Consider the following 23,776-nt stretch of genomic DNA (forward strand, 5'->3'; position numbering starts at 1 on the left):
TAAAATAATCTGTTGAATATTAATTACCTCAATTCTCACTATTTTTTATTTTCATTAATCTTGTACTTTCCACGATACAAATTTGTTTTATAAAGCAGTTAGTGTTTAAATTGAAATGCAATTGTTACATCTAATGTACCTTCTTTTTGCTGTGCAATAAATGATTGTTCTCAATGTAATTACAATAGAACTTAATTAACAATATCATGGAATTTGTTATGCGCAAGATAGATAATCAGTACATACAGAAGAAAAAACCTGCATTGCGTTACAGTTAATTTATTTCCGATCTTATCACCTTGTCCTTCGTGTTTTAATGTTTGCATCTTCACTTAAGATGCACGTAATGCCATTTATCAACTGCAATAATACACATGAGAATTCAGTTAATCAAATAATAGGTTTTACTCTATTACAACTTACCAGTTGGCTCTGGTTGTTCAGGCTCAGCAGGTTCAGGGGCTTGATTTAAAATATCTTCAGCTGCACTTGCATCAATTTTAAATGGGCTCCCATCCACAGTTAAATTCATACTAAAATTACATACATGTCTACCTTTAATGAGATTTTCTTCAAGTAATTTATATGTAAATAATCATATTATAACTACCATGAAATTCCAGAAGTTTCAGTCTCACGTTTGATAAGATTTTTCCAGTGCTCGTGAACTTCTTCTATAATGTGTAAAGCAAAATCACGAGGTTTTGCTTCACCATTAAAAGCAAATTGATTTTCTGGTTTTCCATCAGGAATTTTATAAATTTTAAACCACTCAATTGTTGCCTTCAATAAACCAGGATAGTGTTTTTCCACATCTCCGATATCTAAAATTAAATATACTCATGTAATATTTCATGCGAAAATTGTAAGCTGCTTGAAAGATTATTACACGTCATCTAATACTATGCAATCATCTTATAAAATGACAATAACAGTATGACTAATAGATGAGGGAATGAAATTCTGAATAATTTAGACTTTTATAATAAATTATTTAGATTACCATTCATCTGCTCTGCTAACGGATCATCAACATTGATAACTATAATTTTCCAATCAGTTTCACCTACACAAAAAAATAGTTAGAGTAAAACATAAGGTCAATTTAATTAAATGGTATTAATAAACCGTGAAAAAGTAAATCTTACCTTCATCAATTAGAGCTACAGTACCAAGAACTTTAACTTTCAAAACTTCTCCTCTCTTTGCTACCTAAAGAATAAATATGAAACATCAAGTAGTAATAGAAATTTTTTAGAGTGAATGATATCATTTATTATACTAATTACCCGGTAACCAATTTCAAGAACATCAATGGGATCATTATCTCCTTTGAAACCGGTAGCTTCGTCAAGTACTTCCGGATTTTCCCAAGTCTGAAAGAAATTTTATTATTTTTATCGCTCTTAGATGTTTATTTTTTTCATAGAATAGTACTAATAATAACAATATTATTTTTACCTGAGGAATTGCACCGTAATTCCAAATATATCCATGATGAGGGAAACAATTAGGTACAAATCGAAGCTTCCCTTTTTTGACATCTTGCTTAATTGGATTTAATTGTTCTTTCAAATTAATTTCCATTTTTGCATTTGTCCATCGTGGAATCTCAACAATCATGTGAAAGATTTTGTTACCTTCGTCAGCATAGAGAGGTATATCGTGCATGGGTGAGATAGGACTTTCGTCATTTCCTGAAATAGAAATAATTAATTATTCTTTGTGCTATCTATCATTACAGCAATTGAACATTCAAGGACATTGAATTATTTCTGGAGTAATTTTTCTATTTAAAAATTCCAAAAGACATTTTGAAATCATCATCATCATCAATATAATTAAATTAATTGGAAAAATACAGTTACTTCTCTGATAATTACTTGTGTATTTATTTTCAATTGTAACATTTCTAATATTTTCAACTTTCACTAGTTGACTTGATTCAGAAATTTTATACAATAAATGTCAAAGGTAAACCCAAGAATATTCATAAGAAAATGTCATTCCGGATTTATTTCATAAAAAAAATATAACTTGCAAAATAAAATCATTACTAGTTTACTAGGTTGTGAGTTCATGATATGACGATGAAAGAAACAAATAATTGTGCTTATTATCGCATGAAAAGTCAATTGCGGATATTACGGCAAAAAATAATGAGCATTAAGATATCATTACTCTTGACCTTTTAAGTAAAAAAAAAAAATAATGTTGTTGGTCGGTAAAGCGTTAGGTTATATCAAGATCCAATTGTTATACTTACTAAAGTATATTCGGAAATCTGTAGTGTTTGGTGCACCACGCTCTACCGTTGAATAAGACATTGTTAATTTTGGTTTTTTAATTTGTAATAACTGTCTAGAGCTATTCAAACGTCTTTTTGTTACTAATCGAAATGGAAAGACAAATCTGTTTAAACTGAAGCTACGAAACACGTGTAAACTCGTTACGGCTGCCATTGTGACATCTGACGGGGATAGATAACACTAGATAAGAAATTTAAAATCAGGTAATAATCTATCAGTAATGACGTGATAATAAAAAATTAATTGTCTTTTAGTTTACAGTTATATTAATAGTCTGACTACATATTGGTTACTCTACTCATTCATTGAGCTAATTATATACATATGAATAAACATACTTTTTTAAAAAAGTTGTGTATAAAAAATGTATTAAATAGATTCATTGTCTTTAATAATTCATAAGCATTAATATTATATGATAATCATACATATTTCAAAATAAATGGATTCTTCGAAAATGAGTATTGTAATATCTTTGTACAGGGTTTAATAAAAAAAAACTTACAACTAAAAATAAATATTGGTTTAGAATGTAAAATTTTCTGAATTAAAAAATATTATCAAAGATACAAATTATATAAAATTTGTTTAAATCTAATCTCTTCTATATCAGGTAGCTTCTTGGTAAATAAATTTTTTAATCGCTGCAATACTTATTTATCCTATAATAGTCATGTAGATTATTTTGATTAATAACACTGAATTGTGAAAAAAAAAATACCTTTGTAATATAAATACGAAAATTCAACAACTAAAATATGTTTTTTGTTATTGATAGTGTCAGATTAAAAAAAGTACTGAAAACAGTATGTTTTTAAATAGATGAAAGAGTTCAGAATTCTGATTAATTTAAATTATTTCGAATAAAATCTAGGAATGCAGCAGTTTTTGTGTAAACTCCAGGAATTCCAGGTTCAGCACAACGCCAACCATATGAAATAATACCAATAAGGTAAAATGCTTTTCTTTTATATGCACTATTTTTGTTAGCCCACGTGTACATCAAAGGACCACCACTATCTCCCTAAAATCCCAAAAAAAAAATTACAAAATAAGATATAGAAATATTACAAACAATAAAACAAAAAATAATTTTACCTGACAAGCATCTTTGGCTCCATCATTGTAACCAGCACATAATACACGATTATCGATAATAGTATTTTTAAATCGTTTGAAAACATCTTGACATTTCTTTAAATCGATAATTGGTACTTGTAACTGTTGCAAGTGCGTTGCACTTGGACCTCGGAAATAAACAGAACCCCAACCAGCAATAAATGGGGTATGCCAGAGCAAATCCTTGTTGGCTATTTCATCAGGATATGGTATGCATATAGGTTTTATAAGATCTGTGACAAAATTATCAATTACTTCATCGATTCTCTTACATCCATTATAAATATTAATTGAAATAAAATTAAAAATATTGTCCTCTTACATGAAAACTGAACGTCTTGTTCGAGTCTCAGAATACCGATATCATTGGTATAGTGTTTAGGGCTATACTCTGGATGTATTATAGACCGGTCAATCGGTATATCTATTGGTGATGCTCCATCGTTAACAGAATCATTAAGATCAAGATCACCAAGTCGAACAATATAGAGATCGTTACGCTCATAGATACAATGTGCAGCAGTTACAACATGACGCGAAGAAACTAAACTACCACCACATAGCCATCCAACTCGATTGGTTTTTTGATTGAGATATCCAAGTGCAGCCATCCAAGGCCAGTTTCCTGTAATAAAATAAAATTTTAATAAAAAAAATAGTTTATGTATGAAACTAATAACTAACAAAAATAAAAGATCACCTAATGATGCAGGATTTCCACCAACAACTCTTGTGTAAGTACCATTGTCGACTATACCACAATCAGGAGCAAAAAGTGGTCCAAATTTAGAATTTGGTGATATATCTTTCGGTGGTGGAGTTGGTGCTGGTGTTGTGGTGGAAAGTGGAGTTCGATCATCATTGCTCATTCGGCAACATACTTTTGGATCTAGACCTTCAAAACCACATACAGAGCTTCGTAGAAAATCACCAACTGCAGTACCATGAATACGAAGTAATGTTATAAGGGGTTGACATTGTCTAATATTCAAACATACTCCCAACTCTCCTGTAGGAGTTCGACAATCATATTCTGTAAAAATATAGAAGTATTTAGTATTTTCTGTGATTGTTTGCTGCTTATTTATACTACTTTTCAATTAATGATGATATCAATTCTTGAGAAATTGTATCATAGTCATGAGAATTTCTGTAATTAAAAAAAAAATCAAAAATTGCGCAAAATTTGCTATCAATAAATTAGTTCTACGTCGATAAATAAATGATCAATAGTTTTATTGAGTTATTATGCAATAGTAATCTAGATGTTTCGCTTGATCTTCTAATAACTGTCAACAGTATAAAATATTTTATGTACAAATAAATATGTCAATGATTTTTTACAAAGTTTTCCTGCCAATGACTCATAAATAATTAAATCTTATTCTGGTGACATTTCTATTCTATTAGATGTTGAAGAATAAATATTTTCATCTGAGAATTCTTTGCAAATTGCTACTAGTTAAAGATCATCTATGTCAAACGAAAAAATATTCTAACACGTAAATAACTTTTCAAAGAATTCTCTACTCTAATGAATTAACGATTCAGAGAAGTATTAAATTTCAACATCCAATATCGAATGTCCTTGTCTTTGCTTAATTCGTATGTATAAACACATACGGAGATTGACCACATGCCTTTCGCGGCCAAAAAGACCTGAACCTTGACCTCGTTAGTTTAATGTTTGATTAAGATAAAGGATTCTGTATCATTCTGAAGACGTACTGACCCTGAGATTTGGCTGACGAGATGATAAATAACGTCAGAACTAGGAAGATGGAGCTCATCGATCGCTGGCACATAATCTACAACAATTAAAAGAATTAGTTGAATAATAAAAAAGTCATCAATCATAAAGAGAACTAATAACTAAAGTATAAATAATGTTATTCTTACATAAATGTTAGAAAAAAATTAAAGGTACTTGAAAAGCAGAATATGTATAAAGTATTCCCAAGAGGTTTTCTTTTCACGTCAATTTTTTACTAAACAAGTTATTGTATTTGAAGGTCAGTTATCTACGAATTGTTTACTATTTTAATTGACCGGTTTATGTAAATGCGTGTTATATAAATTAGTTGAATTGATAAATCCAATGTTGGTTCAAATAATTATCATGCGTACGCTTGACTGCTTTAAGTTGACAGAAATTATTATACTACCCCATAATTATAATTTGGAAATCCCCTAGTACCTGTTACTTTCTCAAAACCGGAAAAAGATGTACGTAACATTCAAAAAGAGTGGGTTCAAGGCTATATGAGAAATTTTTTGCCTCTCTACAATATATTAAAAACCTGAAAATTATATCACAATTATCCTTGATGACTTTTGATTTTGATTGTCAGGTTGGAGCATCAAAAATTCCATTAGGTTTAATTTTTATATTTTACTTGATTACTTTTTATATGAATAAAAAATAATTCGAGTTTCTATTTAACTGTTTTAAAATAAAAATAAACAGTTATTATTTTTTTTATTTTATTATATTTTACCACGTGTACCAACCAATTCAATTGTTTATTAATCACGAATGTACACTTATAAAAAATAGTTATTATCAGAAAAAAGTAAAAGAAAAATTAAAGAAAGAACAATTTTGAAAATAATCATATTATAAAATCGAAAACATGTGTATAAAATAAAAAAAACATTATAAAAAATAGTGTTATATTAAAATGAAAAATCTACGTAAAAAATAAAAAGTTTCTAATCAATTTTCTTTTCATAGTATTAAGACATTTGCAATATGCAAGCACTACACTTCAAATCAATTATTTTTATTTCATATTGACTAGATTCCACACAATTATACGATAATTATGAATAATACCTTTGTAAAGTTGTAGAATCTCTAGATGAGAAGGAGAAAATAGGAATGAATTAAAAATGATCGAACTAGCTGTTTGACACGCAGCTTCAAGAAGACTACGTCGGCAGAAGACTGGTGAAGTTCACGCTGACATTCTCTTTATATCCACCAGTGATTCCTCACCGAACGGAGATCAGACTTCTACTCTTTAAATTATGCTTCCACGATGACGTATAATTTTGAGTGGACTTGTAAAAATAATTTGTAAATTACTTAAAAGTTATAATTTTCAAGGTTGAAAATTACTTTAAACTCATAAAAAAATACTATGATAGAATTCAAAAAATAATTGGTGAATACAAATCGTTAGAGAAATATGAATATTATTGCGTACTTGGGTTGAAGAAATGAATCATCGTACATTTAATTACAGATTCTATAAAAAAAATCCTTTTTGTTGTTTATGTTGACTTCATTTCATATTTAATGGATACCGTGCTGGAATTGAGTAGGCTTCAGTGAAATGAGCAAGTGGGTAATTCCATCGATTTAAATAATGCTGGAAGGTGACAACACGCAAAAAAAAAATTAAATGTGTCACTAATGTAATTTTTCAGACAAGATCTTGATTTAGATCCGATATGATAAAATACAAAATACCGGATGAATTAATTCACCCATTACTATTAATCAGAGTCAGGAAAAAATAGAGTATAATTGGCATGATGTTTGAAATTAGGATGATCTTGAACAAAAATATATCTAAATGTAACTGATTTTAATGGATAATAAATTGAAAAATAATCACAAAGAAGTTATATAATTTTAAATGATTGTGTATTTTTTTTTTTTCTTTAAATTGTTGATGGATTATTATAGATAAACCTTTGCAAGTAACAATAAGTTCAATTGGTTTGATATTTACATCAGACAATTTTTCAAATCATTCAAACTTACAAAATTGATAAATTGTTACAATCTTTATTTGATTTATTTACTTAACGAATAAGTGATAAATGTACTGAAAGTGTATAATTATATTATATTATCTACACACTTAATACACATAACAAGAAATGCAGCACCTCATTTCATCGCCTATTGTTATGATTAAATATTCTTAATAATAATACAATATTACAGTATACAAAATTCTTTGTTATATCTTAAAAATATTTCAAAAGAATAGAAAATTATTCATAAGCGAATAGTGTATTTTGGAAGTCACATTTTGTTAACAACATTTAGATTACATGACTGAAAATCAATAATGAATTTTCGTCGAATTTTGAAAATATTACAAATAAGTAAAGTCTATTTGGCAGTAAAATGATAAGTGAATTTTTTTAGTTCAGCTTTTCAATTTATTATACATACCTAAAATTTTTGTCTCTTACTAAATTATTTACTAAACACGTTAGAAAAAATAGGAATCGATAAAAAATCACATTTTGGCTTTTTTATGTTATAAACATTACAAAAAGTATCAATAACAAATTTAAATGAACAATAATTACTAAAATAAGATCAATCGGTCGATACATGAATAAGATAAATTTTAACGTTAATACATTTAGATTCAAAAATAAAAGATAAATTATTTCTTATTCAATAAAAATATTTCGCAATAAATTTTCAAAAATCTAACTTTTGAATAATACGAAATTTAAATATTATTATTATTCTATATAATAATGATAATTTGATTGTAATAAAATTTTTTAATGTCAGTAAAAAATTTATTTCAATTTCTTATCATTCTTTTATCAATCAGGAAATTACATAGATCTTTTTTCATTTTCTATATTTAAGTTAACATTAGTGTCATCAATAATGTTATATTTACAAAAATTGAAAAGGAAAAATAGATTCTCTAATCTATTTGATAATTATTACAACAGGATATCTCAAGTATTTTTATGTTCATTCCATAGAATTTCTATAGTTTTTTCACTACAGAATATTATTACAGCACCATCAGTGAAATCGAAAAAATGATGTGCCGAATAAGTGTCGTGAATCAGGTCGATTTAAATGAGTCTAATAAATAGATAAGATAATAAAATGAAACAGTTGATCGAACATTCTTTTCTCCTCTATTTACTCTGTAATTATTGATAGTTTCTATATTTCGATTCATTATTCTAATTTTTTAACCACACAGTTGATTCAAATACATTCATTACATATATAAATATATTTCGAAAAGAATTGTTATTCTATCAAATTAATTCATTTATTATCTTGAATTTAGACTTTGGTTAAATAAATATATACACTGTTCATTGAGTACATATTTGACCATGTACACGATTAATCATTAAAAAATTGCTGACTAAATGTTTTGTAAAATTTCAATAATTTACAATATAAAATCGCATTAATTATTCATACAAATTTTCGCTAATTCGCAATATATGACAATATAAGGCCCTTATAATATTAACGTAAGTAAACAATAAAAATAATGTATAGACAATTGTAAAAATTATAAGTGAACATGACCGACCTTAGACTATGTAGCAGCAGTTAGTTCTTTGTGAAGAAAAGTTTCTATATCCACTCGACAGATAGGACATCGTTTATTAGTACACAGCCATTGATCCACACAGTCTATATGGAATAAATGCATGCACGGTAGTCTTCGGACACTTTCCAAGTCTTCGAACTCCGACAAACATATTGTACATTTTTCAATGGCATCTTCTCCATTTTCAACCTTTTTTACCTGTATTAAGAAATATACGAAAAAAATCAATTGATTGATTAAAAATATTAATGACCATTTTGTAAAAATAAGAGAATATATAAAATGTTATGACCCGAAATACATGAAAAATGTATCGAATACTTAGTTAAATTTTAAAATTTAAATTTTGGCATAAGCTCGTATCACAAGTTTTTGAATTTAGTTAAAATTTGAAATAAGCTGTTTAATATTAGTGATAGAAAATTATACACTTATATCTTTTGTGATGTAAATTTAAGAATGCTCCACTTTTATAAATCAAAAAGAACTTCGTAAATTTTAATAAAATTTTTAAACATATTTATAAACTTCAAATATGTAAAACATGAATGTCTTCTGTTTTAATTTTGAGAATATTAAAACTATAAGTAAATAGTAATAACCGTATAAAGTAGTATATTTTGAATGTTATTTTACACAGATTATTTCATAATATTGCTTTAAAGGTAAATATTGTTTACTTACGCGCTTATATTTGTGAGGGAATGTATGACTTTCTATGGATTCTTGTGTGGCGCCACAACTAATATGAGACATTCGTCGTAAGTCAACGATGCGCATAAAATTTTCCAAATTTGTTGACATTTGTCTTCTTGCATGTTGAACAAAATCTGATATTGGTATTCTGATGTCTCTTACCCTTTCACGAGATACATTTGGCTAAAAAAATTGGAATGTAAAGAAGAAATCACCAAATAGTTGAGGTGAAATAATAAATTGTTAAGTAGTGTAAAAATAGTTACATATGACTGAAGAATGTGAACATGTGGTATATTATGGTTACGAACCATGTGTGGTCTTCCTAGATATGGCTGCCAGTGATACATATGATGATGAAAATGTTGATGCACTGGCTGAATGACTGGATGAATGGTATCTGGTGCAGGAGCTTCTAATTCTGAATGAGGAGGCATTGTATTCATCTGTAAAAAAAAATTATTAAATTAGCTAATGACAATTTTATCTATATATAGAGAAAAAATTTCAAATTACCATTATCGGAGGCGGTGGATAAATGGGATTCGTAACTAAAGATTCAGGTCCACTAGCTTCTGGATGACTATACACTGTTGGTTGTTGTGGAGGTGGTAAAATAGGATATTCAGGATGATTGTCGAGATGATTTACATTTTCACTTCCTGCACAACAAATTCTAGAAATACTACCGGGATTCGAGTTTTCATTTGGTACGAACCGTCCTGATTGGTACATATGGGCATTCGGTGGAGTACACCTGGAATAATAAAAAAAATAAGTACTTAAATTTTATAGCACCTTTGTATTATAATCATAGATACTTACGTATGCACTACCGATCTTCGCTGATAAAGTCTACGACGGTGTATTTCCTGAATACGTTGTTGAAGTAGCCACATTCTTTGGTAAACTGGATGCATTCTCGGGCTCGATAAGCCAGTTGTTCCTGATGCATCTTATAAACAATGAGTATACATTTGAAATTGGTTACTTGAAAAAATTCAAGAAGAAAGAAAAATAAATGAATACCTTGATAAGGAGGCCTATGGTGATCTAGGTATCCACCGACTCGACGATAGTTCCCATTTGGATACATATGCACATAGTCAGATGGCCGATGTATACAATACGAATTATTTCTATAACATAATTAATATGAAAAACCTTATAAAAATAGAGTAACTTATAATAACAAAATACCTAGAAGCAATGTCTTCTGCAGTTGATACTGTTGGAGAAGTATTAGCTGTCGTAGGAAGAGTATGGTTTTCTTCATCAGATTCTGCTGTTAAATCTACAAGCGTGACCGTACGATCGTTTTGCTCATTATTCTGAGTTGTATTCTGCATGAAAATAAAATTCAAGATTTTAGAATATATTTCTCATTTATTTTATTAAAAAATAAAATCTTTTCTGATCTACCGATTTATTATTAGAATTTGAAATCCCTAAAACTTCAATTGATTCATCTTCATCATCGCTTTCACTACTTGAAGACCAATCTAATTGCAAATCTGGTGCTGATGGGATATCATCGTGACCTAATAAAAGATGTTGATATAGCTACATTCTTTTGTAGATAAAAATATAATATCATTAATGATACTTACGTGATGGTGGTAGTTGTCGAGATGATCCATCAGAGTTTTGAGCAGAAGTTGTTCCAGATTGGGATGGTGATCTGCGATAGGTTAAAACTTGTCTTGCCACATGGTTGGAGTTGTCATCAATCGTGCCCGTAATATGGTTGGCAGAGCCGGTTATGCTAGGAATATTCAAGAGATATGGGTTTAAAGTCTAATGCAGTTTTATCTTTTCGAAGCGCCGTGATTATGCTGAAAATACAAATCACATCACAGTAGCAACAATTGGCTGCAAGGCCAATCGAAGATCCTTCTACTAAAGCGATTAATCATTGACATAAGTGTTGAATTGCGTCTTTGTTTCATTATAATTATCACAACAATAAATGATACGTAAGTAAATGATACCTGTAATCAACTGGTGCATCCATGGGTCTTGATGGTCCAGCTGTGTGAATATTGTTCTGTTGTTGATAAACGACTTTATTAACCTCCCGTTCCATTATTCTATAGTACATTTGTCTCCGACGAAGTTCACTTATACGTTTTTCTATTTCACTATATATCCTCTGAGTTGACGGAATTCTAAAGGACCTGGGTCGGCACCTATTGTTATTTATATGAAGTTGTCGCCAATATTCAATATTAGCGGCTCTTCTAGTAGAAGATGGTGGATATACAAAATGATGATCGGATGAAGATTGTGTAGGTTGATTTAAAGTTGATCCACTACGACTTTGTAATTCAGCTTCTTCAATATCACTTTCAGCAAACAAATGCTCATACTCCATTTCCGTACCTTTAGATTTTCCATCGTCAAAAGTTACCATCATTTAGTCATTTTCAATTCAAATTCTATATGTGTCTAAAGTATACATACCTGCAGGACACCTTTGGGGAGAAGGATCAGCTGCTGAAGAGAAAGCTGTATCAAATATATCGGCTAAGGATGTAGAATTAGTGTCTACAGATCCTGTAGCTGAGTCAGCATTGAAAAGTCCATTTCTATCTTCTGTTTTTGCTCTTCGCAGAGTTTCCTCAGTATTTTGACCCTCTGCCATACTATATAAGAATAGAAAAATATTATAGAATCGAAAATATTGTCATTCTATGATTCTTTCATTAATATTTCTATTAGATTGACGTTAATCATAGTAAAATTTGTATGGGAGTTGAATCAACTATGCATTGATGGCTGTTTTATTCTTATTTTTTCGCTTTCTATTAATAAAACTATGATAACTGCAGGATGATTTAATCAAGGTAAATCTTCTATCGTACAATGAACCACATGAAATAATGAGGTTGAACTTAATTGACCATTGATCTAACTAGTGAAACTTATATTTTATGCATCTTTATGTACAAATATAGCTTTATGCAACAAGGGAAAAATGTTTAAACATTTTGACTTGATATGCAATATGCGTAATAGAGTGTCAAATATCATCAAGGTCATGTTTCCAAATTTGATTTCTTCTTTAAAAAACTATCCGACTAATATACCGACGAAAAAGCAATGGAGATAGCACACACATTAAATATCAAAAAAATTCTTTAAGATTGTTTTTTAAAACAAGGACGTACCTTTCACAAAGTTTTCAAAGTTGATAGTCTAAACCTGCTTTTTTTACCACGTCATTTTGTGTGCTATAAATTTTCTCACATTGATACCGTCGTTATTAATATAATAAAACCCCACAGCACATCGATAAAAACTCATGATTCACACATTTAAGAAATTATACTAACTAAAAATTGTATAAAAGATACCACTCTGACGTAATTTCATTTCCGTAGAAACAATAAAGTTCTGCAGGGTCCACAGAACGTCATTACAAGTTTGTACTTCTGTACAGTTCTGTAGATGAGGAAAGGTGATAGCCCCTGCGGCTCACTTCGCAAGGCTAAGAATAACGTGTTCACTTGAAGAAGGCACAACTTCTTTTTACAAAAGAGTAAATTCACGAACTCTCTACTCATGAACACATAACTTGACAGCCATTTTGAAAATACTCATTCTATTGATATGGTAGGATGCAATTTTTCCAACTGCAAGAGAATCTTCTTGATTCGCCATCTATGATAAAAATACTGAAACTTCAATTTGTTTTTTTTTTCTATGCAGAATTGGTAAATAACAAACGTCAAAATACGGCATTTTCGAGAGGTTATATCCAATAACAATAAACAATTATAAACACACCAAATAATTGTTTATCCAAAATATCACTTTATATAAATCACTTCTAATCATGGTAAGTCAATTTTTTAATCGATCATTATTAAAATTTAAAGACTTTATTAATGAAAAATGTTTTTATTCTTTTAGGCTCGAAATGCTGAAAAGGCTATGTAAGTATAACCAAATAATTTATTATTAAGCTAAATAAATTTTATACATCTTTTTTGAAATTTATTTTTATTTTCTCATTAACATTATAGACTTGATGTACCTAAAGTTCAATTATTTAAGTGTATTTATTCATTTTTTTATTCAGGACAACGCTGGCTCGTTGGAGAGCAGCTCAGAGTAATGATGGATTTAAAAAAGAATTGGAACGACGGCCTTATCTTGCATCAGAATGTAGAGATTTGAGGAAAGCAGAAAAATGGAGATTACAAATTGTACGAGAAATAGCGAAAAAAGTCACACAAATACAAAATGCGGGTTTAGGAGAGTTTAGAATACGTGATCTTAATGATGAGATTAATAAATTGTTAAGAGAAAAACGACATTGGGAAGCACAAATTAAAGAACTCGGTGGACCAGATTATTCTCGAGTTGGACCTCGCATGTTAGATCATGAAGGAAGAGAAGTAATTAATAATTAATCAAAAACTATTGTGTCAAAATGATAGAAAGTATGTATTAATTGATGAATATTAATTTGAATGGTTTAGGTACCTGGTAATCGTGGTTACAAATATTTTGGAGCAGCAAAAGAATTACCGGGAGTAAGGGAATTATTCGAACAAGAACCACCACCGCCACCAAAGAAAACTCGAGCTGAACTTATGAAAGATATTGATGCTGATTATTATGGGTACAGAGATGATGATGATGGAATTTTAGAACCTTTAGAATTGAGAGAAGAGAAGAAGAAAAGAGAAGAAACAATTAGCACGTGGGTCTTTAAGGAAAATAATGAACCTGAAATAGAAATGGAAATTGAGAAAACGGCACAGAAGTCAATACCAACTCAGGAAGAAATTCAAGCTGTATTGTTAGCAAGGAAAAAACAAGAATTAATGGAAAAATATGGACTTTGATCAGTATCTTTTTTATTTTTAGCTTACGTGATTAAGTAACAACTATCATAAATGTATTAATTTTGTAATATCGGAATACATTTCTTTTTATAAAACGCGACAAGTGTAATTGATTAATTAAGTAATAACATTGATCAAGGTAATTTTTTGTTTGTGCAGTAGACGTTTAATTTTCAATGAATTAATCATTGAGAAAAAGGGTGCGTTAGATAAAACGTGGACAAAAATCCAATCACATCTTTATCAACACTCCTTAAATTTCAATCTATAAGTTTTAAATTGAACGATTCTTAACTTCTTGTTCCCTTTCTTTTCTTTATTAGCAATGACAGATTGACAAATTAATTGAAATCCAATCACATAGATTATCATTATTATTATAATTCTTATTAAATACGAACCAACTGTAGAAAAAATTGTGATTCCATCAATTACAAATAGATCACTCTTATATTGAATACAACATTATTTACGAGAACCTCATAAAGATTCTAGTATTATTCGAAAAATGCTTAGCAGTAATACATCGAAAGTATATTCGATTTTCGTGAAATTCTTTGTAAAAATGTAGATAATCTATACTTTTTTGGCAAATATTTCTAGTCGCAATATTTATTTTCTCATTAAAACTTATTTAAACTTTAATCAGGCAATGATTCTGGATTTTTTTTCTTCAACTATGTACTTCTTTCAGAAGTGAATGAAATAACGATATGAATGTAGATTAAACTGTAGTAAATAATGTTGAATGGTTTAAAAATTCAAAATCTATAATTACTGAAAAATTCACAGCATTCATTTTTTTGACCATTATTTGTCAAATTTTCATACTATACTCAATATATTAATTTTAATTTAGCATTACTATATCTGTCATTCATCAAGATCAATATTATTCTAACTGTAGCCAAATAGTATCAATACTAAAAATCACAATCTGCATTATGAGGTGCGGATGTGAATTGTGCGTCGTTGAGTGTTAAATACTAAATCGCAACGTACTTAATTAGCACGTTTTAAAATATGTTTTTTTTTGTTTATTTTTTTTTCTCTTTCAGAGAAAATCTAGATTAATCGGCAATGGTTTAATCTAGAACAATTTTTTTAGTAAGAATTTTCTGATATTGTGCTGAATTAAATTTACAATGAATAAGCGTTTAAAAGATTAAAGGCACGAAAAGTAAAACTGAATAAGTGACAATTGTTGACCCAGGCACAGGTGATTAATACATGAAAAAAAAAGATAAAATAAAAAAAGATAAAATTCATGTTGTAAATTAAAACCGGTTGACAATGTGTTCATGTAAACAAGATTCTTTTGTTTTTACCAGTTTCACAAAAAATGACTTCGTCTTGTGACGAAACAATCAAAAGTTGAAGCTGCCCATAACCGAAGTACGTTCATTAATACATACAAATAATGTCACCAAATATTCTTCATGAAAAGGATGACAACAATGGAAAATTGACTTCGGTGTTCCATCGGGCAGTAAAAATTGTTATGAGGATTATTGATCTCTCAAAAAAATGTTTCCACGTCTCAAAATTACACTTCCAAAACTAATCAGGAACCGTCTGTCCCACTCTCGAAGTATTCTCCGTCATTTCATTAACGGAATATCTTCAATTGAACAATTCTCTCAATACGAGATTTCAATTAAATAAACTTTCCCACAAAACTTTTCCATTTCCAAATTACGGTCGTAAAAGAGCGTGCCAACGCTGTACTTGAGTTGGTTGTCTAGAAGCACGCATATCATTCCAATGTTGAAGCTCTTCCGGCCCAGAGCTATTTAATCCAAGACACAACCAACCAATCATTTCCCGTCCTTTTTTACCCATCGCTGAACGTCGTCTATTATAAACTGAGATAAAAAGCGTAACATCACCAAGCTGAAATAGGGCTACCTGAAATATAAAAGTCTCTTTGTAGAGTGGATTTGGTTGTGCTCGTCTCAATCCAGTTTTAGATCGCCCCATTTCATGACTGTTGCTATCAACGAGTGTAAGCTTCACATATGTATCCGGTGGTTTTGAATCATTGCCTCCACCACCTCGAAAATGCGAACCTTTGATTATCTCCACTGACAATCGACCGGTAGTTCCATTGTAGGCAAGCCCGATTAAAATTTCAGCTATGCTACCACCCTTCATACTACTTCCATAGGGTGGTGTCGTTGGAGATGCGTATGACTGAACTGACTGTTGAGAACCTGTCGAATCACTTCGAGTTAAACTCGTTGTTGTACCCCACTTCTGAACCTGTGAAATGAATAATTCATCATAATTTACTTTGTTTCATATATTGAAGTGTACGTTAATAGCATGTCAACTATACCGGTGAAGAAGGTGGAGATTGAAGAGGTAAACACAATGTAGTTTCAAGTTGAAGATTTATTTGATCAAAACAAACACGAGCTTCTCCCAAAAGTCGTTCTCGACGCATTCTGCCTCCCAACAAATAAACTCGTAGCCTCACTCCCATAGCATTAACATCTTCTGGGTTGACACGAGGCAACAAGAAACTCTCCATATACTGTGGTGATGTACCTTGACGAACACGAGTCTTACGTCTCTGCTTCTTTGATGGAAGTAGCACAAGTCGTACTTGGCTTCCTCCTATTCCCGAAGGATAATTAAGTCCTTGAAGAACTTGTACAGTCATTTCGCGCATTGGCGCATCATATAAAAATGCAACTTCTAAACTTCCCAGTTCATCAATGATTCCTGTTAGTGGTGGTGCTGTCTCACTCGAAGAAGGAGTACAAACTTCTTCAATTACTTCTTCTGATTCTCTTGTTTCCAAAAGAATGTTAGAAGATCCAACCTCGACAATACACTGATGAAAAATAAAATATATTATTAGATATGTGTTCTTGTTTATTTAAAAAAGTTTTATTAGTCTTTAAATACCTCTTGTTGATCGGAAAGGTGTTCTTCGTTGCAGTTATGAGAAGGCGTAACTGTATCTAGAGATAACAATATATCATTTGAAAATCTGTCTCTCAATAATTTTCTATAAAACTTAGACGATAGTTGAAATGCATATCATACCAACAACCATTGGTCCATCTTCAGCTTGAATAGTGAGTGTGTCAATGTGGTGTCGAGAATGAGAGTTTTGTAATCGCCGTAAAGCATCTTCTTCAGAATCAGAACTTGTTTCAGGATCTGAATAAGAGAATATTTTATCTAAAAATAAAGAAAAATGAGTTAGTTCAAAGATAAAACTTTTTTATATAAATGACATTTATGAGAAATTATACCTAAATTTTTTGAAACTGGTGATGTAGAACAATTGTTAGGATCATTAAGTGGTACATAAATTCCACCGAACAGAGCTGTTTGTGAGACAGGTGTAAATGTCCATTTTTTTGCCAGATATAAAAAGAGGACTAGAAGAACAGTGACAAATGCGGCTATAGCTCCTAGGAAAGCAGTCACCCCTATAGAGCCTGAAATAATGCATAAATTTTATTTTATATATTCTTTATCAAATATAGAAAAAGATGAAGTTGATAAAAAATTGAAAACTTTTTTTCATTTATATTTTCTATTTTTAAGCGTTTTAATAAGATGAGGAGTATCGTTACACTAAACGAAGTGGAATAAGGTCAATGGTGGGATTGCATCTATGAATGAAGAACGTTCTATACTGCGTATATATTCTTCCGTAGATCCTTGACGTGTACATGTGTGTGTGTAAAGCTCAACTAAAAGAAAATTCTACGCCTCATCGACTATAAAATATTTTTTAAATCTTGAACATTTCCTAAGCAACGATAAAAAACGTATAAAAATATATTCCAAGAGTATAAAATACAATTTTCCCTATGAGACCTTGAAAGTAATATGGAAAAACTATCTACAGACAACAGATTCGATACAATAATTGACGAGCAAAGTGGACTTACCCGTTAGAAAATGGTCTGATCCAGTAAGAATCATTATTCTTCCGTGTTGATAATTTTGGTAGACTACTTGATGGCTGGGAAATAGCCACAATGAAATGAAGCAGACATTATTTAATGTCTAAGACGACACTCGTCTGGTTTGTTTGATTACAAACGTGGTTATACGCCGAATAATACGTGGGCGGGGGTATACAGCACTCTGTTGCTCACCAGGACGTGTTAGCAAGGGTTGAACGATGACATACGCTTGCGCAACTCTTCTTGAAGGGTGGTCTTGGCGCAAGTCTTTGCCCGCAATTCCCTCACATACCCCGGTTAATTTAATGATGAAATATTTTTTTCTATTTGTTTTTATTCTGTTCTTTCATTTATATTATCAATGATTATACATAAGCTTTAAATTAATTAAAAAGTTAATAACGTGATGAACAAACCCTTGCATGTATTTCAATGTTGATATACTCATATTCTTGAAATTATAATAAACTAATATAATATGAAGCACTTTCGAGATTATCTTCATTTCTTTTATCATGCTGAATAAACAGTTGGATTGTTAATTTCGTCAACAATAAAACATTTGAAAATATTCTTGTAAATAACAAGTTTCTCATTTTTAATTTATTTATGATTTTTTGAAAAGTTATTTATGAATTGATTTCTGAATGAAATCATTTTTAATAATATATACAATTTTTTGTTTAATAATAGTTATTTATTTATTATAAATTTTAGAGAATTATTTTTTACGTAATCTGTTATGAAATTAAATGTAAGTCATGTTTTCTACAGCTGATCAGTTATAGCGAAATCATACATGTGTGTATGAAATTGGAATACAGCCTAGTTAGAATACAGTACAAAAATTTCAAGTGAATCTTTGATTATCATTTCATCGAAATAATTATTTTTAATAATTTAAGTAAATTACATAGCAAGTGATCATTAATTATTTTATTATTAATCAGAAAATATTGAATTGGAGTAGTAAAAATATAATCCTTTTAAAGAGACCAATAAATCCGGTTTATATGTATTCATTAAAAGTATAACCTCACTCGAAAAATCAGTAGAGTGGTATATTTTTAAATTAAATCATAATAAAAACAATGTAAGTCATTCTTCTTTAATTTTTAAATGTCATTATTTACTCTAATATGGATTAATATTTTTTTCTCTGTCGTAAACATAATGATTTTTGTTTTAGGAGAAATTTGAGCATGAGTTGTATGATGATGTTACGGCTAAAACCCAATAGGATAATAAAAATGTATAATTGGAACAAATGTTTGTTCAATTTAAGTGATAGATTATATTGTAAAGCTGATAAAAGAACAAATGGATTTCGAATGGACAAATTAAACATTAAAGCAAGAAGAAAGGCATTAAGATTGAAATTAGCACAAAACATCAGAGCAACTAGAGATAAAATGGAAAAGATTATAGAAAGAGAAAATATTTGGACTATTCCTAATTTTCTTTGTGTAGGTCGAATTGTATCAACCCCATATCTAGGTTATTTAATAATTCACTCACAAGACTATCATGTAAGCTCCTTCATGTTCTAAATCAAATAATAATCGTCAGTCGTTTATATGGTTCAATCTATTTCAACTAATTTTTATAAAATATATATATATATATTTAGGCAGCGTTATGGATTCTGGGATTTGCAGGATTTACAGATTTAATTGATGGATGGATCGCTAGAACGTGGGTATCCCAAGCTTCTAAATTAGGAAGCTTTCTGGACCCAATGGCTGATAAATTGCTTGTTGGCACACTATTTTTATCACTAACATGGGTTGATTTGATACCTATTTCTCTAACATGTCTAGTAGTCATGCGTGATGTTATTCTAATAGGTGCTGCATCTTATATACGATATCGGTCGATGCCTAAACCTGTAAGCTACTCATCATATTTATTATTAATCTATTATTCCAATATTAAATAAAACTAATGATTGCGGTCTTTTTTAGAGAACTTGGAGCAGGTATTTTGATCCTAGTCATGCAACAGTTCAATTAACACCCACATTTATAAGTAAATTAAATACTGCAGTTCAACTATCTTTAGTCGCTGGTACTCTAGCAGCTCCAGTATTTAATTACGTAAACCATCCAATTTTACAAGGTCTTTGCTATCTTACAGCAGCTACAACAATCGCTGGTGGATTTAGTTATCTTTTTACGAAAAATACCTACAAGTTACTATCAAAAAAATCATGACCATTATAGAATTAACTTATATTGTTGATTTTTTTATAAAATTAAATTTTTATATTATTGTTATATTTATAAAATTATTGTAAATCAAAGGAACTTATTTTAAAATAAAAAAATTCGCCGTACTAAACTTTATTATCTGAAAATATAAATAACAATATATATATTAAATATATAAATTCAAGTATAGAAGGGAAATGGTGATATATATAATTCATAAGCAGAATGTTCTTGAAATCTGTCATCTCGTTCAACACCTACAAAATCAATTTCTAGTTTAAATGGACCAGCCGGTTCTACAGCTGTAATGCTAATAAATGTAAGCTTATACATAAGAACACCAGCCTGTTTATCTTGTATTCTTCCTTTGCTAGAGAAGAAAAATTTTGAAAAAGGTATTTTAACATATTGCCAATACGGTCCACCTCGAGTATGCAGAACGTAACTCCAAAGATCATGCCACGATATGTCAAATTCGTTAGTGGGATGAAGGTTTATCATATAATTTCTTCCATCTCCACGAACGCGTAATACTATGTGAGTGTAAGCATCCCATCCAAGTGGAATAGTTCGATGAAATGCTGCTCTACGTCTTACAGATCTAAGATTGCAATATCCTGTTCTTTTTATTACTCCATCTTGAATTGGACGAGTATCAATATTTCCATGAAATATCCCATGACCTTCTGGTGTCATTTCCAATCTATAAATTAAAATAAGTCAAGTATTTTTGTTCTAATTTTAATATTTATGTCATTACATGTTTTACAATGGTCTCTTACGTAGCATATGATCTTCCAAAACCAAAATCACTATCCATAGATACAACCCAATCATTTATTCTTGCTGGATCACCTTTGAACTGCCATTGAATATCAACTTCATCATGTGGCAATCGCCATATCGGATCCTGGGTAAGTTTGGTCTTAATCTCTTGTCCCATTAATTTAAATTCATCTATTACAAATTGAAGTCGTTCCTTGAGTTCTGTCAAAGGATCATCTGAATATTTGATCTCTTCTTTTCCATCAGTTTTTCTATAGGCAGCAGGTTTTCTTGGTTCATAAAAATTACATGTGTGACTAGTTGTACTAATAGTTCGACAATGATATATTTTAGAAAATTTCAATAATTTTATCAGTCGTGATGACATGTCACATAAATTAAATATTTTTAAATATTGGAGTAATATAACTTAACCAACCACTGAATTCAACTCAGGGCGAATTTATAAACAAAAATATTGTTATGTCAAGGAATATGATCATCATAGAAAGCGGCATATGTGAACCGTAGCGCTACACAGCGTCAGCTCATGTACTAAGCATTTCATGTATTGTCAAAGGTTTCAGATTCGCACTTCTGTGTTACAAAGGTTGTGTTTTTTTCTTTGCTTCTGTCAAAATAATGTGCGGTGCATTTTCCATAAACATTCATATTATTTTGTAAAACTTTGTTAAAAGTATATAATACCCTTAATTTATTGGAAAATCTGTATACCTCGTAAATAATATATAAATAATAATGCAAATACTTTGTAATTGTTGATTAAATTATATTATATATTCGATATTATCCAAAATGTTTTGTTGTTTGCGAAACTGTTTTGATGGCCTTGGTTTTTCGGCTGTAAAAACTCCACATAAAGAAGTAAATCCTATCACACTTGACACATCGCACATGGGTAATTTAATTATTTATATTTTTGATAGTAAAATAATCTAACATTATAATATCAATCATTATATTTATAGGTCATGAGGTCGTCATAGTAATGAATGGGTTACGAGTTTGTGGACAAGGTTGTGCTCTAACTAATGTTCCTCTAGTTCAAAGTAAAAGCTACTTTGAAGTAAAAATTAGGCAAGATGGCATCTGGGCTGTTGGTTTAGCAACTAGATCTACTGATCTAAATACTGGAGTTGGTGGTAATGATGCTGAAAGCTGGGCTTTGAATTCTGATGGCATCATTAGACATAATCAGCAAGAAATCTGCAAAGTCCAAAATCTCGCCCAAGAAGGGGATATTATTGTAAGTTAATTGTCGATAAAAATATTGAAAAAATATATTTAATAATAATTCATATTTCAGGGTGTGTCTTTTGATCATATAGAATTAAATTTCTACGTCAATGGCAAATCATTAAATGCACCAGTAATGGGTATTAAAAGTACAATATATCCAGCTCTCTATGGTAATTTTTATAAATTGATACTTCTTTTAATTTAATTACTAACAAAATGTTTGTTTTTTTTATTAATATTTTTTCTTACGTTTTGCAGTCGATGATGGAGCTATTTTAGATTTAATTCTACAAGATTTTATCCATCCAGTCCCAGGTTTTGAAAAAATCATGGTGGAACAATCTTTACTTTAATTCAGCTATTATATTTATTATAACAAAGTATAAATATTGTTTTTGATCGTAACAAAACATATGGTATTATAAAAATATTTTGCAAAAGTATTTTAAAGAGATTAAAGAATTAATAAATCTATAAGAATTGTATAAAAAAATATAATAATTTATTTAATTTTGTTCACGATGTATTAAATGGTGTGTGTGAGTGTGATTGTAATAAAAGCTGCATTTAAATCAATAAAAATTTCTATCAATTCAATACTAAGCTTATTTAATTATTCATTTACCCAAAACAGAATAAATAATTCATATAAAGTGGATTAAATGAGAATAAGCTCATGGAGAATAATCAGAATTTATTAAAAATTTTACACAATAAATATTATAATTTAGTTACAATTACTACATGATTCTTAATTTTTTTTTACTAAGTAGTTAAGAATTGAATAATCAATTATTTTTTTACACATATGCGTATACAATTTTTTATGTTACAACATTAATGTAATTTTATGGCCATCAAATTTAAGTTGTATATTTCGTTGATTTCTCTAGTAATTAATTTACTTACATATAGTGGAAATTTTTTAACATTGTAGCATACATCCGTTAGAATTGATACAATATAAATTTATGTTAGTAATCTGAGATAGACATTGATTATTAAATTTTTAAACAAATTCATGTAAAAATTTTTTAATTTTTTTAATGTACACTATAACTTGCATTCATATCAAATAAATTGAACCACAAGTATTATTAAAAATATTTTTCAAAACAGTTTCACATTCAGAAAAGCTTTTAATTGTAAAGTTTTGAACAAGAGAAGAATTCTTTTTACACGCTTTTCGTTCTTAATAATCAATAACTGTCACAAAGAAAAGATCCTTGAGTTTCTTGAATATTGATATTTACTGAACGAAAAAGATGAAAAATTATCAACAAT

The 23,776-nt window shown here is 29.5% G+C and overlaps 8 protein-coding genes across 12 annotated transcripts; 3 read left to right on the forward strand and 5 right to left on the reverse strand.

The window, feature by feature from the left end:
• Positions 1–19: 19 nt before the first annotated feature.
• Positions 20–2,477, reverse strand: Nurf-38 (Inorganic pyrophosphatase Nurf-38). Its single transcript, XM_035082206.1, has 8 exons — positions 2,267–2,477; positions 1,462–1,697; positions 1,290–1,376; positions 1,149–1,212; positions 1,004–1,066; positions 611–824; positions 424–533; positions 20–360 (listed from the first exon to the last, which is right to left on the reverse strand). Exons 1-8 carry the CDS (start codon positions 2,460–2,462, stop codon positions 329–331), a joined length of 1,002 nt encoding a protein of 333 aa, XP_034938097.1. The 5' UTR covers positions 2,463–2,477; the 3' UTR covers positions 20–328.
• A 350-nt stretch (positions 2,478–2,827) lies between these two features.
• On the reverse strand, positions 2,828–6,414 carry LOC118066272 (venom protease-like). Its single transcript, XM_035082196.1, has 6 exons — positions 6,265–6,414; positions 5,161–5,236; positions 4,129–4,461; positions 3,751–4,053; positions 3,408–3,661; positions 2,828–3,333 (listed from the first exon to the last, which is right to left on the reverse strand). Exons 2-6 carry the CDS (start codon positions 5,231–5,233, stop codon positions 3,154–3,156), a joined length of 1,143 nt encoding a protein of 380 aa, XP_034938087.1. The 5' UTR covers positions 5,234–5,236; positions 6,265–6,414; the 3' UTR covers positions 2,828–3,153.
• A 2,071-nt stretch (positions 6,415–8,485) lies between these two features.
• LOC118066336 (uncharacterized) lies at positions 8,486–13,046 on the reverse strand. 5 transcript variants are annotated; one of them, XM_035082318.1, is made up of 12 exons: positions 12,826–13,046; positions 11,933–12,114; positions 11,461–11,851; positions 11,080–11,234; positions 10,892–11,010; positions 10,670–10,812; positions 10,499–10,608; positions 10,295–10,424; positions 9,986–10,226; positions 9,736–9,915; positions 9,458–9,652; positions 8,486–8,971 (listed from the first exon to the last, which is right to left on the reverse strand). In XM_035082318.1, exons 2-12 carry the CDS (start codon positions 12,111–12,113, stop codon positions 8,759–8,761), a joined length of 2,058 nt encoding a protein of 685 aa, XP_034938209.1. In that variant the 5' UTR covers position 12,114; positions 12,826–13,046; the 3' UTR covers positions 8,486–8,758. The 5 variants fall into 5 exon arrangements, with proteins under 5 accessions (XP_034938209.1, XP_034938200.1, XP_034938218.1 ...); XM_035082309.1 differs by having other exon boundaries at positions 12,805–13,046; XM_035082327.1 differs by having other exon boundaries at positions 10,295–10,415; positions 12,640–13,046.
• Positions 13,047–13,175: 129 nt separating this feature from the next.
• On the forward strand, positions 13,176–14,427 carry LOC118066401 (pre-mRNA-splicing factor ISY1 homolog). Its single transcript, XM_035082394.1, has 4 exons — positions 13,176–13,310; positions 13,385–13,407; positions 13,554–13,872; positions 13,957–14,427. Exons 1-4 carry the CDS (start codon positions 13,308–13,310, stop codon positions 14,323–14,325), a joined length of 714 nt encoding a protein of 237 aa, XP_034938285.1. The 5' UTR covers positions 13,176–13,307; the 3' UTR covers positions 14,326–14,427.
• On the reverse strand, positions 14,318–18,638 carry Syt14 (Synaptotagmin 14). Its single transcript, XM_035082380.1, has 6 exons — positions 18,240–18,638; positions 17,592–17,780; positions 17,380–17,517; positions 17,239–17,294; positions 16,664–17,164; positions 14,318–16,587 (listed from the first exon to the last, which is right to left on the reverse strand). The coding sequence occupies exons 1-6, from the start codon at positions 18,271–18,273 to the stop codon at positions 16,021–16,023; spliced, it is 1,485 nt and encodes a 494-aa protein (XP_034938271.1). The 5' UTR covers positions 18,274–18,638; the 3' UTR covers positions 14,318–16,020.
• Positions 18,639–19,020: 382 nt separating this feature from the next.
• On the forward strand, positions 19,021–20,582 carry CLS (cardiolipin synthase). Its single transcript, XM_035082360.1, has 4 exons — positions 19,021–19,350; positions 19,447–19,786; positions 19,888–20,145; positions 20,222–20,582. Coding segments are annotated over exons 1-4 (849 nt in total). The 5' UTR covers positions 19,021–19,348; the 3' UTR covers positions 20,471–20,582.
• Position 20,583: 1 nt separating this feature from the next.
• Positions 20,584–21,726, reverse strand: CIA30 (complex I intermediate-associated protein 30). The gene is made up of 2 exons (XM_035082349.1): positions 21,250–21,726; positions 20,584–21,170 (listed from the first exon to the last, which is right to left on the reverse strand). The coding sequence occupies exons 1-2, from the start codon at positions 21,618–21,620 to the stop codon at positions 20,648–20,650; spliced, it is 894 nt and encodes a 297-aa protein (XP_034938240.1). The 5' UTR covers positions 21,621–21,726; the 3' UTR covers positions 20,584–20,647.
• Positions 21,727–21,797: 71 nt separating this feature from the next.
• LOC118066372 (SPRY domain-containing protein 7) lies at positions 21,798–23,044 on the forward strand. The gene is made up of 4 exons (XM_035082365.1): positions 21,798–22,151; positions 22,222–22,499; positions 22,560–22,662; positions 22,751–23,044. The coding sequence occupies exons 1-4, from the start codon at positions 22,049–22,051 to the stop codon at positions 22,843–22,845; spliced, it is 579 nt and encodes a 192-aa protein (XP_034938256.1). The 5' UTR covers positions 21,798–22,048; the 3' UTR covers positions 22,846–23,044.
• The last annotated feature ends 732 nt before the right edge of the window (positions 23,045–23,776 follow it).

Source organism: Chelonus insularis, unplaced genomic scaffold (genome assembly GCF_013357705.1).
Source record: "Chelonus insularis isolate UGA/USDA-ARS -01 unplaced genomic scaffold, ASM1335770v1 contig_121_pilon, whole genome shotgun sequence".
In the NCBI taxonomy this organism is placed as follows: Eukaryota; Metazoa; Arthropoda; class Insecta; order Hymenoptera; family Braconidae; genus Chelonus; species Chelonus insularis.

What these genes read in the sequence shown, in the direction of transcription:
- LOC118066272 (XM_035082196.1), bottom strand. Translation starts at nt 5,233, where the DNA reads ATGTGCCAGCGATCGATGAGCTCCATCTTCCTAGTTCTGACGTTATTT. An exon ending in TGGAAATCCTGCATCATTAG is followed by an intron (nt 4,054 to 4,128) that starts GTGATCTTTTAT and finishes ATTTTATTACAG; the next exon opens with GAAACTGGCCTTGGATGGCT. An exon ending in GAGCCAAAGATGCTTGTCAG is followed by an intron (nt 3,334 to 3,407) that starts GTAAAATTATTT and finishes TTGGGATTTTAG; the next exon opens with GGAGATAGTGGTGGTCCTTT.
- LOC118066401 (XM_035082394.1), top strand. An exon ending in CGAAATGCTGAAAAGGCTAT is followed by an intron (nt 13,408 to 13,553) that starts GTAAGTATAACC and finishes TTTTTTATTCAG; the next exon opens with GACAACGCTGGCTCGTTGGA. An exon ending in TAGATCATGAAGGAAGAGAA is followed by an intron (nt 13,873 to 13,956) that starts GTAATTAATAAT and finishes TGAATGGTTTAG; the next exon opens with GTACCTGGTAATCGTGGTTA.
- Nurf-38 (XM_035082206.1), bottom strand. Translation starts at nt 2,462, where the DNA reads ATGGCAGCCGTAACGAGTTTACACGTGTTTCGTAGCTTCAGTTTAAAC. An exon ending in AGATTTCCGAATATACTTTA is followed by an intron (nt 1,698 to 2,266) that starts GTAAGTATAACA and finishes TTTCTATTTCAG; the next exon opens with GAAATGACGAAAGTCCTATC. An exon ending in TGAACAACCAGAGCCAACTG is followed by an intron (nt 361 to 423) that starts GTAAGTTGTAAT and finishes GTATTATTGCAG; the next exon opens with TTGATAAATGGCATTACGTG.
- CIA30 (XM_035082349.1), bottom strand. Translation starts at nt 21,620, where the DNA reads ATGTCATCACGACTGATAAAATTATTGAAATTTTCTAAAATATATCAT. An exon ending in TTTGGAAGATCATATGCTAC is followed by an intron (nt 21,171 to 21,249) that starts GTAAGAGACCAT and finishes TTTAATTTATAG; the next exon opens with ATTGGAAATGACACCAGAAG.
- Syt14 (XM_035082380.1), bottom strand. Translation starts at nt 18,273, where the DNA reads ATGATTCTTACTGGATCAGACCATTTTCTAACGG. An exon ending in ACCTTTCCGATCAACAAGAG is followed by an intron (nt 17,165 to 17,238) that starts GTATTTAAAGAC and finishes ATTTTTCATCAG; the next exon opens with TGTATTGTCGAGGTTGGATC. An exon ending in AATCTCCACCTTCTTCACCG is followed by an intron (nt 16,588 to 16,663) that starts GTATAGTTGACA and finishes TTCATTTCACAG; the next exon opens with GTTCAGAAGTGGGGTACAAC.
- CLS (XM_035082360.1), top strand. An exon ending in TTCACTCACAAGACTATCAT is followed by an intron (nt 19,787 to 19,887) that starts GTAAGCTCCTTC and finishes ATATATATTTAG; the next exon opens with GCAGCGTTATGGATTCTGGG. An exon ending in ATCGGTCGATGCCTAAACCT is followed by an intron (nt 20,146 to 20,221) that starts GTAAGCTACTCA and finishes GGTCTTTTTTAG; the next exon opens with AGAACTTGGAGCAGGTATTT.
- LOC118066336 (XM_035082318.1), bottom strand. Translation starts at nt 12,113, where the DNA reads ATGGCAGAGGGTCAAAATACTGAGGAAACTCTGCGAAGAGCAAAAACA. An exon ending in GATGCACCAGTTGATTACAG is followed by an intron (nt 11,235 to 11,460) that starts GTATCATTTACT and finishes GAATATTCCTAG; the next exon opens with CATAACCGGCTCTGCCAACC. An exon ending in CAAATTCTAATAATAAATCG is followed by an intron (nt 10,813 to 10,891) that starts GTAGATCAGAAA and finishes ATTTTCATGCAG; the next exon opens with AATACAACTCAGAATAATGA.
- LOC118066372 (XM_035082365.1), top strand. Translation starts at nt 22,049, where the DNA reads ATGTTTTGTTGTTTGCGAAACTGTTTTGATGGCCTTGGTTTTTCGGCT. An exon ending in ACTTGACACATCGCACATGG is followed by an intron (nt 22,152 to 22,221) that starts GTAATTTAATTA and finishes TTATATTTATAG; the next exon opens with GTCATGAGGTCGTCATAGTA. An exon ending in CCCAAGAAGGGGATATTATT is followed by an intron (nt 22,500 to 22,559) that starts GTAAGTTAATTG and finishes TTCATATTTCAG; the next exon opens with GGTGTGTCTTTTGATCATAT.